This window comes from Urocampus carinirostris, chromosome 5 (genome assembly GCF_059441175.1).
Source record: "Urocampus carinirostris isolate Australia breed hairy pipefish chromosome 5, RoL_Ucar_1.0, whole genome shotgun sequence".
Classification (NCBI taxonomy): domain Eukaryota; kingdom Metazoa; phylum Chordata; class Actinopteri; order Syngnathiformes; family Syngnathidae; genus Urocampus; species Urocampus carinirostris.
Window position 1 is genome coordinate 35,544,361 of NC_142353.1, and position 16,815 is coordinate 35,561,175.

General features: G+C 38.8%; 1 protein-coding gene and 1 long non-coding RNA gene across 2 annotated transcripts in view; one reads left to right on the plus strand and one right to left on the minus strand.

Moving 5' to 3' along the window:
* LOC148366147 (uncharacterized) overlaps positions 1-16,815 on the plus strand; it is a 54,749-nt gene that overhangs the window by 14,875 nt on the left and 23,059 nt on the right. Inside the window, exon 4 of the long non-coding RNA XR_015850551.1 lies at positions 3,266-3,341. This is a non-coding gene — a long non-coding RNA (uncharacterized LOC148366147). The remainder of the gene's footprint in view (positions 1-3,265; positions 3,342-16,815) is intronic.
* Positions 12,943-16,815, minus strand: part of dmrt1 (doublesex and mab-3 related transcription factor 1) — a 43,297-nt gene continuing 39,424 nt past the window's right edge. Inside the window, exon 5 of the mRNA XM_088336590.1 lies at positions 12,943-13,639. Coding sequence (XP_088192716.1) covers positions 13,509-13,639 — 131 coding nt within the window. The 3' untranslated portion in view covers positions 12,943-13,508. The remainder of the gene's footprint in view (positions 13,640-16,815) is intronic.

The following is a 16,815-nucleotide window of genomic DNA, read 5'->3' on the forward strand; positions in this document are numbered from 1 at the left end:
ATAACAAAAAAATGTGCTTGTTTAAAACCGGAAATGGCTTTTATCAAAACGAAAATCTAATGGAGCGGTTTATTCACGCACAGACTAAAGCTAGGTTAAAATCTAATGGAAATACGATTTGCAAGCAAAACTAAATACTTATATTGGGGTTATTAAGGGGCTATTAAAAATGTATCTTATCAAAATCAAATAAACATTTTTTAAGACCACCAATGTCAAAGTCCAGGGCCGCGGGCCAAATCAGCATATGAGGTTTTCTACATCCCCTGAGATCATCAGGATTCTCTTGTATTATACACCAAGAATTGTTCTGTGTTTTATTTACTGTGCGTTACTTGTCATTGATGGGCAGCACGGCAGCGCAGTGGTTAGCACGTGTGCGGCACATTTCTGAGGTCATGAGATCGAACCCTGGTGTGGGGAGTATGCATGTTCTCCCCGTGCTAGCGTGGGTTTCGTCCCGGCACTCCGGTTTCCTCCCACATTCCAAAAACATGCATGTCAGGTTAATTGGCCGGTCCAAATTGTCCCTAAGTGTGAATGAGCGAGTGAATTGTCTGTCTCTGTGTGCCCTGTGACTGGCTGCCAACCAGTTTAGGGTGTCCCCTGCCCACTTCCCGAAGATGGCTCCAGCACCCCCGCGACCCCACTGAGTATAAGCGGTGAAGATAATGGATGGATGGACTTGTCCTTGATGAAAGTTGTGTTTTTGGTTAATAGGTTTGTGCACTTTATTTGCCAGCTTCCCCCAGAGGGCGCTAACCAGGTATGGTGCAAGACACACCTTTGCCTAATCTCTCCACACCTGGTTGTGATTACCCCAACCCTTTATAAGGACTGGTTGCACATCACACTTTGTTGGGTCATTATCACTATCTCCCTGTTTTCCAGTCCTATCCTGGTTGCCACGTCTAATTGAAGTTTGGTTTTTGTTTCTAGTTGAGAACATTTTATTGTGGTTTTTGAAGATTTGTTTGTTTGTTACTTTGTTACTTTGTTCCTGTGTTTCGTTTTCAAACAATATCATTTTTTGAGCAGCCCAGCCTCTGCTCAATCTTTCTTGTATTTGTGTCCTCCTTGAAAGGTAACAACTACCGTCTATTGTATTTCAATACAATTATATTTTAAAAATAGGTTTCATACGGGTGCTTGAAATCCTTGAAAATGTTGTGTTCAAAGATTGAGAAGTGCTTGTATTTTGGGTGGCATGTTTGTAAATGCTTGAAATTTTTGCCATGTTTTCCAACAGTCTGACTCTATAAACCACACATTAGATAGAGGCAACACATTCAATGAAGAAAAAAAAACAAGTCTGTTAAAAAATCACGCCAACAATGCTCACTGGTGGCAAAAATCAATCTATACCGCTATGGTTTGTGGGAGTAAGAACAGGAAAATTTGATACAATATGGACCAAACAGAGATGGCAGCAAACACTAATGAAATAGGCACAAAAACTCAGTTTCACTTTTTATGCCCTATTCAGTAAACGACAGCTGCTGGTTTAACATTTGGCTTAGGATTTGTCAGGTTTTCTTGTTCTTTCTTCTACTGGCAGTGATTAGTGACCTCAGACAACAAGGCTATGGATTGATTCACAACTGATTTCTTCTTTTTAATGGTACTGGAGAAATTGAAAAATAGGCTTTAAAAGTCCTTAAGAAGTGCTTAAACTTTGGCTATCAAACCTGGCCGACAAACCCTGTAAAACGATTTTGAGTAATGATTAAAAATTGCTATTTTGTAATCAAAGTACATTTAGGCCACATTTGCCAAAATATATACTAAAGTGGACTGATGTTGCCTGAATAATACTAGCTTTTTTCATTTAATTTTCATGGTATGTTTTTTTTAAATACAAAAAGCATCAATTTGTGTGTTGAAAATCAAACATGAATGGCAAAGCCATAAGACAATATTGCATTATTTATCTGATCATATTCGGATAAAAATTTTCATTACGTTCACTAGTGACAAGACTACTTTACATAGTTTTACTCAAACAATACAAACACTAATGCAGTACCTTATTTTAATGAATACTAAGTATATATCATATCTAGAAAAATGACTAGATTATGTTGCACAAGATAATGTGTTTATGTAACGGCAAATACAATACCCAGATCCAAAGCCTAGGGTAAAGCTAACCATTAGCTTGAATAGTTTAGCTTCGCGAATAACTACTACAAAGAAAAAAATTGACTTTGAAAAAAGTCGTAAAAGCCTTTCTTCCAAAACGCAGAAAAAAACTATTTCTATTAGCCGTGTAAAATTACAAGAGTGGCTTTGGGTCCCATTTATCGGCAAGCACGAACCTAATAACATTGCTAGCGATAACAGTCGGAAAACAATGCTAAAAACATGAGTGAAAAAATCAAAGTGGCATAATATACAAATACAAATTTCTTGACCTATGATTTTTTTCAAATGAAATTTAACATTGTTGTGATAGTTAATGTATTTTTGCGTAATATTCATATTAATGTTTTCTGTAGGAGTATTTCTGTAGTAGTATTTCTGTATTATTGTATTACTGTAGTGCAGCACGGTAGCAGTGGTTAGCGCGTGTGCAGCACAGTTCCGAGGTCATGGGATCAAACCTTCCTGTGTGGAGTTTGCATGTTCTACCCGTGCTTGCGTGGCTTTCCTCCAGGCACTCCGGTTTCCTTCAACATTCTAAAAACATGCATGTCAGGTTAATTGGCCAGTCCAATTTATCCCTGGGTGTGAATGAGTGAGTTGTCTGTCTCAGTGTGCCCTCTGACTGGCTGGCAACCAGTTCAGGGTGTCCCTTGCTCACTGCCCGAAGATAGCTGGGATGGGCTCCATCAATCCCGCGACCCTACTGAGGATAAGCGGTGCAGATAATGCATGTATTACTGTAGTAATATGTTTTTAGTATTTTATCTTTTCAGAATTAAAAAAATATATATATTTTAGGTCCTTGTTTTTAAGCACTAAATTCCATATTTAATTTTGTAGTACAGTAATTGTTTGTTTTGTTTTTTTGTATTTCTGTAGTAGTATTTCTTGATTTTTTGTTGTACAGATTATTTTGAATTGATGATAATAGTAAGGAATAACCCCTTGTTTCAACCCATTTAGCAACACCAATATTTAACTTTTTGGGTGGGGCGTGGGGGTTGTATAAATGTATTTACTTTAAAATCAAGTGGCTGATTGCATCGTATAAATGTGTATAGCAAAAACGACAATGTCTTTGGTGGGCTTCATAACGTTTGTATTTATTCATATTTACCAGAATGAGAACCATTGGCGATGCCAACTTAGCCAAAGAGATCTTGTTTGGAGAAAAGAGCACCAAACTTCCTATTAAGGTAAGATAATTATTTCTAACGTCACATCATATGTCTAAATCCAAATTTGATATCAAGTTCAAATACTGTATATAACTGAGATTCTTATGAATTTATTTCTCTAAATATAAAATCGAAAAAAATACATATTTCTAATATTTTTGTTCTTAACATGTATTTAATTATTTACAAAAAAAAATTAAGAACTGAAAATAATAAAAAATTACAAATTGGGGAGCAAAAGCCTTGATTCTTATCTGCACTCAAAACGTAAACACATTTTTCTCCCCGGCCCTCCGGGAAACATGGCAGGGACACTGTAAGTCGCCGTTCACGGCATCCTGCCCCCTCAACAAAACAATCAGCTATTAAAATCCAACAAATGAACGAGCAATACAATCGGAAATCGTCTGCAACTTTTACAACTTGTCCGTTTTTCATGTTTCGCTGCGGATGGAGAATTGAGAGAGCTTGCTGATGAGAGCTGGGCAGTTTATTCAAGCACATAATGGGATGATGCATCACGAGGATGGGCAGCCAATGGAGTGGGGCCGTTAAGCTTTTAATTGGAAAATGGCCCTGCACCTTTCCAAGGTGACTAAACGGGTATGGACGCTCACTTCTGGAGTTTCTGACCTTTCAGGCGAGGCGTCCACAACGGCAAGAGGATACTAAAATGCCGTTGATGTCATGAGAAAAACAAAAAAACACTCATCTCCATTATTGTCTTTGTTTTGCCTAACAAACATTTTTAAAAGATAAAAAAAGCAAGTAATGCGAGGTAAAAATAATTGAATTTGTCCTATAAGAAAAAAGGTTATCGTAATTCAAATGTTTAAAACAGGAGTCTCAAATAGGGCTGCAACTAATGATTACTTAAATAGGCCATGAGTCTGTCAATTAGTTTTTTCAATTAATAGATTCATCGAATTTTAAAACCACATAATTATTTTTCTCCTCCATTGAAATATTGACTTTTTGAATGAATGGAAAAATGGTACACAAAAAAGTAGAAAATTGTACAATGTAAAACAATAACAAAATCCAAATGTTTGTCAAATAACCAAACAAAAGAAAAAAAACGTGCAAATTTTTGCCAAACACATGCAAATGTGTAAAATACTTTTTCACATAAAGTGCAAAAAAAAGTCAACACGGAAGAGAATGTACTTCGTTGGAAGTTATCTTACTGTACATTGAATGTTTTTATACAGACTTTTGAGTTGCATTTCCATGTCTAAAAAGTGCTATATAAGTAAATATTGCTCAAAATGACCCCGTGCATCAAAAACTGGTCTTGCACCGCCCTCTGCCAGTCTCAATTGCTACTACAAGTTGGTTGCCGAATCATGAGGAAATTCAATGTACTTATTTGCTGTAAATGAACGTGGTAAGTGCTGCATAAATCGTGCGACACAACAAATCGATGATGAAATTTGTTACCAACGCTTTTGATAGTCGATTCGATGTTGCAGCCCTAGTCTCAAACCCAATTTGTTTGGGCGGCGTCGGAGCTAGTCTCGGTAAGGTTGGGCCGAATCAGGTTTTTCACAAGAAAAGCTCTCAAAAAACATTCCACTGTTCTGAAGTATCTTTTTTAATTGCTACTCTCTCTTCTCTCTCTCTCTCTCTCTCTCTCTCTCTCTCTCTCTCTCTCTCTCTCTCTCTCTCTCTCTCTCTCTCTCTCTCTCTCTCTCTCTCTCTCTCTCTCTCTCTCTCTCTCTCTCTCTCTCTCTCTCTCTCTCTCTCTCTCTCTCTCTCTCTCTCTCTCTCTCTCTCTCTCTCTCTCTCTCTCTCTCTCTCTCTCTCTCTGTATCTATCAATTTATATCTATCTATTCATATATTTATAGAGAGTAGCAATTAAAAAAGACATTTAATAACAGTGGAATGTCTTGGAGAGGTTTTCTTGTATAGATAGATAGATAGATAGATAGACAGAAAGGGAGATAGATAGACAGAAAGGGAGATAGAGAGGGATAGAAAAAGATGGAAAGTGACAGACAGACAGATAAATAGATAAATAGATGAAGCGTAATGAAGCGTAAAAAGCACGTTTATGACAATTTTTTCCCCAGAAGGTCATAATTTCAGAGTGGTACACTTTCATTTTAACACCAATTTTTTTGGACACTTTTTGTCACTTAAGAGGTCGCAAGCTAGGTGGTTTGACCCTTGCTCAGTTGATACCAGTAAGGGAGGGGGCCGAAATGGAGGTGTGGGCCCAGAGGGGAAAAAAATGGCTGTGATTAGGGGCCGCTGATTGTGGGGCGGGGCTTGTTGTCAAAGAGCAGCTGATTTAAGGGTCCCCAGGGGAGTGATATTGTCCGCACGTCTCAATTGAGGTTAAACAACACATTTATATTCGTGTCTGCAAAAAAAAAAAAAAAGTACAATATTTATGTATATTGGGAGTGTAACAAATACTAATTTAAAATATTTTTTTTATGTGAACCATTTACCAAAGTGGACCGAATACTTTTTTTTTCTTTCTTATAACTGTTGCAAGCTTTTATTGTTTTTTTTGTTTGTTAGGATATAGCTTAAATATGAAAGCCTCATTAATTCAGGTACAGTGTATTTGTATTACCCAGTGTGTACCAATTGAGTTGAACAAAACCGAATTGAATCGTTCCCTTTTGTAACCGAACATCTTGGAACAATAATTTTCCAACTTTGGTATAGAAAAACAAATCAAATCCCCCTTTTGTTGAAAGACATGACTCATATATATACAGTAATCCTTCGTTTTCTGAGTAGGGTTGCATCCTAATGGCCCCCTGATAGTCAAAACCTGTGAAGTTGAAAACATTTCTGTATTGTCAAGTGATAATATCAAAATAATCCTGCCATTTTATTGCAAAACTGTATTAATGACATGATCCACTTCAGTTCTCGTGATACTTTGTCGCGATCACGTGGACAATAACTGCAAATTTGTATGTATTTATAATTTGTTTTTACATTGCGGGTTGTCGGAGATGGAAAAAATATAGGCCTCATAAGAAAGAAAACACATAATTTATCCTATATTCATTATAAATTGTTAGGAATGTTTGTGTCCTGTTTGTCCTGCTACAGAAACCATATATTTTTCCATATTTTGCCTTCAGAGAGTGCCAAAAAGCCACACGTGGCTCCAGAGCAAGTTTAGCGAATCGAAAAGTGCAACTTTGTTGGCGATATAAAGCATCTTAGTCGGCCCTTTGGTGCTTTGGGCAGTCCAGAGCATTTTGTTGACAGTTTTTCCAAAAACTTGAAGTTGAAAAAGAGTTGAGCATGCATAATGGACGTTCGTAGAAGCGGTTAAATATATGTGTACAACTGAGACAGCCATTGACTCGCAGGCAGACACAAGCAGAAACGGGGGGGGGGGGGGGGGGGGGGCAACGGTTTGGCCAATCAGGATGGAGAACACAATGCACGATGAAAATCCGATTAGTAGCGAACCCGCAATAATTATACCGCGATACAGCAAGGTTTTGCTTTGTTCCTTTGCTTGTTTATTCTTCCTTCGAAGCTGCGGTCGTCTTTCGTTGATCGGTCCTGGTTAGCCCCCCATTGGCAGCTCTCATTGGTAATGGATCTGGCATTTATAAAATACAAGCCCGGCAGTGGTGGCTTGTGAGAGTTGTCACGTAGCCTAGACCAAAGGGCCGCACATGTCAGCCCCGATATTGCTTTCTCTCTCTACGCCACTTCAGTCCCTTCCTGGACCCGACAACGATTCTCGGAGCAACCGCTGGTGATAACCGTTTCTTTGCGCTCTTCTGACTTTCCTCAGAGCCCGGTTTAATTAATGACTTTCATTCCAGTGTAACAAGCTGCTTAAAGCTAACTGTTGCCATGTTTCTCAGTTTGTCTTGGTCGCCACATTGACTGGTATGCCCGCCACGCTGTTCTATTGACAGCATCACAGTCCCTCACACAGACATTCACAGCCCACCCAAAACACCCCCCCACTAACCTGCTTTGGTGATAGAATTTGCTGTGTGCTGTCTGCTGTAGAACACAATGCACACTATGTTTATATCAATGACAATTAAGACAATTCTGTTAAAATCCGTAAAGCAGTAAACCAGCGATAACCAAAGCGCCAAGCATCAAAGGAATACTGTATTTGTATGCAAAAAATATGAACTATTTTGTCACATTTTGCATAGAGAAGAATTTGGGAACCCCTTAAAGCTTGACTTTTTGAAGGTGAAACTAACAAGACGAGCCAGTAGGAGGCATAACATCGTGGGGTGGGTGTTAAGCAAGGAGGGGGGGAGCACTGGCGAGACACTTTGTTCTCCCTGTGATAAAATGGCCTCCCTTAACTAAAGTCGTAAAAGCGCCTGGCCATAAAAGTCAATCTTGTGTAAAATCCAATTAAGTCATTATCTGACTGATTGTATCTTTAATTGAAAACAGAAGTGACAGTAAATTTGTGTGATATATCAGCAGCAATCGATAGTAGCGCCGCAGCTGATTGATGGCGCATCGGCGCTTATAGGTAACTCCACATTCTTCTCTCTAAAACCACTCGGGGATGAAATTAAGAGTAAGTGCGTTTCATAAAAAAAAAAAGACGAAGAAGAACAAGACGGCGGTGTTATTGATTCCAGTAGATGGGGCACGACCCGCCGGTGTGTTAGCCGCAAAGAAAACACTTTGGACTTTGTTTTGCGTCGCCCTCCATCATTTCCAACCCGCAAACAAACTTGTAGCCACATAAAAGTGGAGAAAACACTTCACATGAAGGATCTTTTGCCATTTTACGCTTGCAATATCTAGAGTGATGACCGCGAGGAGAACACGAAACTCAATTACAGCCAGCACGGTTACAGCAGAGGCGGTGCCTTGCATTTCGAAACCCAGGCCTTTAGTAGTGCTATGTCTGAATTAGGGTAGAATGATTTGGGGGAAAAAAGAATGCGATTTTTCAGACCTAAATTTCAGTTTCGATGCGATTTTCGATTTGAAAAGAAAAGTGCACTTTCTGTGCTAGTTTTTTTCCCCGGGAGAACACAAACATAGTGACAAGCAAATATAACTTGAGATGACGTACTTAAGAGACGGAGAGTATACCACTGTTACAAAATATCAACTTTCGATGTACAAATAAAAAACAGAATTGCAGTTGGACGAAGGGTCTTTATTATCATTATACAAAACGACATTGAAGGGCTTTTGCTTTCAGTGTAAATAAACGATTAAGGGGCCGGGAAGCTACACGCTAGAGTCGGGTCCCCTCAACTTCTGCAATGTCTTTGTGATGACTAAAATACAAGAGTTAGAAATGTAGCGGTTTTCTACGAATGGTAGCTCCAAGTCATCCGCTTTATTGGTAATGGATTTGGCGTTTGTGACTAGCCACGTTGGGCAGTGGTGGCTTAAGAGTTGTTAGCCTAGTTGTTAGCTTAGCCATCCGACGCCACGTCAGTCAATTCCCCGACGTGATGAAAATCCAGGCAGCACCCGCTTTTCCTTGCGCTTTTCTGACTTTCCCCAGAGTCTGATTTAACTCATGAATTTATGTTCAATGTAACGAGATGGTAAAGCGGCAGCACGGCGGCGCAGTAGTTAGCGTGTTTGCGGCACAGTTCTGAGGTCATGAGATCGAACCTCTTGTGTGGCGTTTGCATGTTCTCCCCGTGCTTGCGTGGGTTTCCAAAAGCATGCATGTCAGGTTATTGGCTGGTCCAAATTGTCACTAGGTGTGAATGAGCAAGTGTGTTGTCTGTGTCTGTGTGCCCTGCGACTGGCTGGCAACCAGTTGAGGGTTTCCCCTGCCCACTGTCCAGAGATAGCTGGGATGGGCTCCAGCACCCCCATGACCTTACAGAGGATAAGCAGTGCCGATGGATAGATGGACATGGTAAAGCTACAAACTGTGGCGTTTGTTTTGGTGGCCATTTGTGTACGCGGCGTTTAGTCGACCAGCAGCTTAAACCAGCCTATCGAAGGTGTGCACACACGTCTTGCAAACTTTGCCTCGCCTTTATTGATTGGTGCCATTAAAACCTGCTTCTGATTGGAGGGCGATGTTACACCAATTCTTGATGGCTAAACACTCCGTCAAGTAAATAAAGTGGAACTATGAATCCTTGAAAAAAAACAAAACAGTGGTTTGCGGTTACACTATCATACTATGTCACATTGCGATATCGATTCGATTTCGGTTAATCTTGCAGCCCTAGTCTGAATTAATCTAACCCTCTATAAAACATTTCCTGCGTCACATGGAAAAATACATTAATAATAACGTCATGGGCAGCACGGCGGGGCAGTGGATAGCACGTGTGCAGCACAGTTCTGAGGTCATGGGTTCAAATCCAGCTACCGGACCTCCTGTGCGTAGTTTGTATGTTCTCCCGGTGCTTGCGTGGGTTTCCTCCGGGCACTTCGGTTTCCTCCCACATTCCAAAAACATGCATTTCAGGTAAATTGGCCTGTCCAAATTGTCCCTAGGTGTGAATGAGCGAGCGAGTTGTCTGTCCCTGTGTGCCCTGCCTTTGGCTGGCAACCAGTTCAGGGTGTCCCGTCCCACTGCCCGAAGATAGCTGGTATGGGCTCTAGCACCCCCGCGACCCTACTGAGGATAAGCGGTGCAGATAATGGATAACGTCACCAAATTGCAATACCATATTTTACTCACCAAAAAACTTGTTATTTGTGCACAAAATCCATCCTCCTTTCTTTCCTCAGGAAGATTTCAATTACTCCGTTGCACAGAATATCCGTGCGTTTCATTTCCATTGAGTTATTTTCTATCGCCATCGAGGCTATTGCTGAAATTCGAGCCTGTTGTATTTCTTCTATATTTTTTTAATTCAAAAATGTTCGTTCGACAAAGGCAGTGAACACCGGGATCTCTATCGTCACTTCTTCATTTTGATACTTCCTTTACCGCCCCGTAGCTAATGATAATTTGTGGAACAGCTGACGTTTCCTTAGACCAGTGCTTCTCAATTATTTTCTGTCACGCCCCCTCCTCGGAAGAAGAAATCCTCTCGCACCCCCCAACCCATGTATTTTACAAATATATTTAGCATTATTTGTGATATTTAGAATTTCATTTGCATGACATATTAAAATTTGCATTAAAAAGAAGGATTATAGATGCAATTTAAAAATCATGTATACATTTTACAACTCTTTTAATGTAATTAATTCGATTGTTTACATTTTTAGGCCTATATTTCAACTATCAAATGATTTCAATTTACTTGCAAATCAGTGTGGATGAGCCTCCCTCAGGTCCCTTTCCTTACATGGTTTGTCTGTGCTTTGCTTAAACTGTATTTATTTTAATATTTTTATTTTGTTTTAACCATTGTGTGTGTGTCTTTTAATCTTGTGTTTCGGTGGTTGAGTGTGGTAAAAGTAGGGGATTTGATTTACTTATGTACACCTAATGTTTTATACAGCACTTTGAGTGCAATTCATTTCTTGAAAAGTGATTTTCAAATACATTTTGATTGATATGAATGATTTGCAATGCACAGCTTTTTGAAGATGCCAACAGCGCTCGCTGGTTTACTGAGATAAGAGTCACAAAGCAGAAGAATTGTTGCTAATATTCTGCACCAAGGACATAGTTTTGGGGTCGGCATTAGTGAGGAATGAATTATAACAAAACAAAAGTTTTACATGTGAAAGGCTCAGCCAATACATTTGTCTTATGTGCTAGCGCTTCTGGAGAGAACATGATTTACCCCTTTCTGCATCCGCTTCATCAAACTTCCTCATCTTAGCTTTCGGGACTTCACTCTGTCTCTCTTCGTCTGTCTTCTCATCAGTGTTTAATATTTTTCATGGGGTCACTTGAGGGTCTACTCCACTTTGTATTTACACTATGCACTGCATGGAGGCGAAATTTAAACAAAATACCCTGCCAATGAGAGCGCCACAGCTCTCTAGTGTGCGCCCCACTATATGAGAACCATGGCCCTGGGGCCTAGGGCCATGGTTTTCAAATAGTGGTCTAGGGCCTAGGCCTTCTAGAAGGTTTTGGCTCAGCCAACTCGAAATCTGATTGGCTAAACTGTTTTATCGTCACTCATTTTATGCCTCAGGCGCCTGCAGAACTGATTGTGAAGGCCTCAAGATAGATTTCTGACTGTGGCAACAAGTAGTGGCTGAAATGAGATTGCTCAAATACTTGAATATGAAAGTTACAAACCCGGAAGCAGCACAACGAGGGGAAAAGTACTGCAAAGGAGGCTGTCAGACAGTTTTCAACTAAAGTCAAGTCAAGTCTTGTTTATTTGTGCAGCCCTTGATCACAAAAAGTCTCAAAGGGCAGTATTTTTGTTGTATTTTTGCAGTAGCATTTCCATAGAAGAAGCATTTCTGTAGTATTTTTTTTAGTATTCCCATTGTTTATTTTTTTAGTATGCAATATTTTGCGGTATTGCTGTAATGTTTCTGCCGTAATTTTTTTAGTGGTATTTTTGTAGTACTTCTGTCATATTATGTAATAGTATTTATCAAAGTATTACAGTATTTAATAATTAAATAGCAGCTTTAGTCTTCATCTTTTACTCTATGTCTAATCATCACTAGAAAGTATTAATGGACAAAATATCACTAACATCAAATGGTTGCAATATATTTTAGGACAGCAGAGAAGGATTTGCAGGGTCCGACTGGCCCACCACTGGGTTGCAGTGAAATTTAAATTGATACGTTTTGCCATCGATGGAAGTTAAATGAGTCATAAGCAAGACTTGAAGCAGAGTTTTTGTTATCACTATTTACAAACAGAGCAACAAAATTCAGCAATTTATGTATGGCCTAAAATGGCAGGTTTGGGTTGGCCATTTTCCCACAGCATAATGCTAGATTAAGACTCTTAAATATTAGAAGACTTGAGCTGATCTGCTAGGTTGTTGTGACTTGTCCTTGCTTGGCATCTTAGTATCTAAAAGCACTTTTTCACATCTTACCCACTTTAAACCAGTTTGGGTCTCACATTGGGTCTCACATTGGTAAGGCAGAGCCGCTCCCGCCCACTTGTAGGTGGGCAGCTAAGACTGTACAAGACTAGGCACTATTTTAGATAGGACAGATTTTTCTGTATACAGGTATTTGATCTTTCTGGCATCGAGTAAATAGAAAATTGAGATAATACAGTCTCCTGGTTCTTTTTACTAGTATTGTGAGCATTTAAGATAAAAGAACCGGGCTTAGGTTCATACCGAACTTTATCGTATGCTAAAACTAGAATTAGATATTAAAGAAAGCGTTATGTGTACTGCTGTTTTTGAATACAGCGAACTCTCGCTAAAATGCAATTCTCTTTTTACTGTCTTGCTACTTCACTGATTTGCATCATGTTCTACATTCTGATTGGCTAAACAGTCCCTAAGAGAGCAGTCAAGTCAAGTCATGTTTATTTGTATAGCCATTAATCTCAAGAAGTCTCAAAGGGCTGCACAGATCACAGATTATTGAAAACTACTGACTATTATTACACCATCCCCTAATCTAAAACCTACATGAGGGCAAGGAAAAACTCAAAAACCTCAGCATGAGGAAAATGAAGAAGACATTGAGGATAAATAAATAATTACTGGTACTGCATACAGTCCTTTTTTCTTTTCTTTTTTACATTTTTATTATTTTTCTTCGGTTGATCAAATACAAGGTTACAATGAATTTAAATTCAAGAACTTTGATAAATAATCGCGAAAACAGAAGGAAAAAGAGAGCTTGACGGTTAAAAGCCGGAGCTAATTATGGTCCCCTTGATAGTCCAAACACTTTTCATATTAACCAAATCATGTAACCAGTTAATACAACAAGGTATTATATGTAAAATGAATTACATCTTATACATATGTCAAAGAAAAATTAAACAATAACAAACACTTAATATGAAGTCACATGATAAATGTAGGATTATAATTTCTGATCACAACATTTGGTCAACATAATCAAATACAAAATTAGACTAGAACAATTTCGATAAATAGATATATGTAAGTAAAGTGAAACTAAATTCTACACTCTTTTTTGATGAAAAATTAAGGATGCGGTTTATACTCGAGTTCGCATTATTCACAAATAAATCCGGTATCTATAATGTGATTTGAAAACCCTGTCAAGTGCTGCTTTGAATGGTCAATGAAATCAAAACAGAAATAACTTCTTGTGGTGAAAACCTTGCAGTGCAAAAGTTGAAGGCCCCGGTTTATTTTTATACATCTTCGTCAATAACGAGGTGATCGGAGCCGTCCAGTTCGTTCTCCTGCTCCGGCTTGTCCTGCTCTGGGATAGGCGGGAAACAAACTGAGTCCTGCATGTCAGTGCTGCTGCCTCCTGTCATGGCTGAAGACACACAAAAAATAAATAATCGAGCAGAAAATATTTTTATTTAAATTGTCCAGAACCGTCATTGAGAAGTTGCGCTGAAAACAAATGCACAGAAACAAACTTTGGCAGTGATGGGCTGCATCTGGTTCAAGATTTGGCCCCGGGGCTTGGCCCGGGGACCCATTCAATTTTTCTCATTTGTATTTGATATACACAGGCAGACATCTTTATGTTATATACATTTTTTGTATTTGTTTGTTAATCGATGATTTTTATCAATTTATTTTTGAAACACTCAGAATTAAAGGAAAATGATATTTTTTAGGTCCTTGTTATAAGCACTTAATTTGATATTTGGTTTTGTAGTGTTTCGGTAGCATTACTCTTGTAGTATTTTTGTGGTATTACTGTTGTTGAATTTTGTAGTATTTTTGTAGCTTTTCTGTAATAGTATTTCTGCAGGATTACTGTAGTGGTATTTTTGTTGTCGTATTTTGCAGTATTTCTGTCGTGGTGTTTTTGTATTATCGTATTACTGTACTAGTATTTTTGTAGCATATCTGTAGTTTTTGTTTTTTGTTTTCAGTATGAAAGCAAAATAATTTATTAGATCCCTTTCTTTTAAGCATTCAATTTAATATTTGTTTTGGAGTAAGTTTGTTGTAATTTTGTATTACTGTAGTAGTGTAAAAGACAAAGGGACAAAGCTGGCACAAAATAAAACCCCAACATTTATTTTATCGGTAGTACTTCATTTACTATACTATATACTTCCATTATATTGTCAGCATTTTAGTTGAGTAGGCCAGATTAGAAAGCCTGACGGCTACATGTGACCAGCGGGCCGTAGTTCGCCCACCACTAGATTAGGGTTTAGTCCAGTTTTCATTGAAGTGTTTTTAAATTGGATATAAGGCTTTTCAAAAACGCTATACAACATAACTTGCAGTTTTAAAATCTAGATTTTTAAATACATGATAAAAAATATTTGTTTTAAAGTTGCAAGTACAGAAAAATGTAGCCATCTATTTGTATGTTGGCCTTAAGTGCAGTACACAGGACAGGACACTAGGGACAAAAGTGGCAACAAACGACTCATTTTTAGAAGTACCGTATTTTCGACACTATAAGGTGCACTGGATTATAAAGCGCGACCCCAAAAATATGTAATGTATAAGGCGCACTGGACTATTAGTCACATTGGATTAAAACTATGGTAAGAGCCAGGGTTGCATTAATATATGGATAAACAATTAAATACAGTAGCTCTACCTGTAGTACTAAAGGGCGGGTGGGTGTCAGTATCCCTTATCCACAAGGGTCTTAGGGGCACCCTTTTCTGTGACAGTATGCAATATTTAGTACTTACTTGTGGTACAAAAGATTCACTCGGTTGAAAAAAGAAACATTGATTGGAATACTAGGCAAAAATACATGAACTATAATACCAATGTTAATTTTTTTTTTTTTTTAATCATTGGTCGAGAAATGTGTATTTTTAGTTACACAGTGGAATCCCCACTTATGTCGGCGTGATATTGGTCCGTCATTCTGCCGCCATGCTGTGCCATTTGTCACTGGCCCTCACTCATTTCCGTGCCATCTAGTGGTCAAATAAAACACATTGAGGCTTTAATTCCATGCCCTTATAGTCGAGTGCAACTATTGTATGAAAAATATGACAAAAGAGTATTTTTTTGGGGGTGCGTCTCGTAATCTAGTGTGCCTTATAGTGCGGAAAATACGATCCTTCAAATATTTTATGGAGCTCAATTCCCCACGTTTTAAATAAGGTCGTCTATGAGTAAATTTCCATAACGGTGTTGCAATATTGAAGGTGTCTCTACATTAAAGTTAACATTCAGGCTGTTTTGGCTTCCCAAGATGCGATTGGCCAGCTCTGCCTCCCTCCTGTCTGCCTCCCAGTCCAGTTGTGAGGTCATTTCTCTCCTCATTAACTTCCCGATTGGTTGGGGACGCTTACTTTTTTTTTTTTTTTTTTTTCCCCATCTGCACTTTGTCACCACTTTCAAACGGATGCTTTCATCATTAAAAAGGATGTTTAGGTTGCAAGGGGAAGCCTGTGAGCTGAGCTTGTATGCTGTTAGAGCGCATTGTGTGTTAGTAGTACGTGTGGATGCGTCTTTGTAGGCAATTAGAGATGCTGTTGGGCGTTAAATGAGGACACAGATGTCTGCTGTCTAATTCAAGTGCAGCCTGAATATACAGTAATTGTCAATTAGTGCCATGTTGTTGCCACTCGTTTCAATTCATTAGTGGAATTAATTGTTTCCATACGTGCCAACCTTTTGACATTAAAAAGCGGTAGATTATATTTTCGCACTCTATTTTGCATGCAAAACATAATCCATCGCCAAAATATCAACAACAAAATAGAACTACTGTACATGTGCTTGTTTAAAACCGGAAGTACCAAAACCAAAATCCAATATGCAGGGTTCGTACGAGTGTTTGAAATCCTTGAACATGCTTGAATTTTAATGTTGTGTTTTCCCGGTCAGGAAAATGCTTGCATTTTGGGTGACGTTTCTAAAAATGTTTGCATTTTGGGTGAACTTTTTGAAAATGCTTGAAGTTGTTGCCTTTTCCATGTTTCTTGGCAGTCTGTCTCTATAGACCACATAATGAATGGAGAACATTTTTTTTAAAGTGCGTGAAAATGATTGTCAGTAGGGTCCCAGGGGTGCTGGAGCTCATCCCAGCTATCTTCGGGCAGTGAGCAGGGGACACCCCTAACCAATGTTCCCTGTAACTTTCCACGGGTCTGAGCGTTCACACAAAGTCAGTGAGCAACGATTGAAACAACAGTGAGCAACAGCAATCCCAAGTGTGGCAACTAAATCATTATCAAACATGTCCAAAACTTGACATCAAGTTACATTTTGAGTTTCCGGCAATGCAAACGTTTTTTTCACTTCTGAATGAATTGCAAAGGTATTACGGCCTACAAACGTCATTTGTTTTTACAACAATTCTTTCACAAGATTTTCACTACTTTTTATTTTGGTATTTTTTGTTCTTTTTTGTTTCCCCACCAACACCCCCCCCCTTCCTTTGTGCACAATTTTACATAATATTTGGTTGTGTAAGGATTAAAGAAGCAAAAACAGCCTGAAGAGCCGTTTGGGACCCGAAAGAGCCGGTTCCCTTTAGTGAGCCGAGCCGAAGAA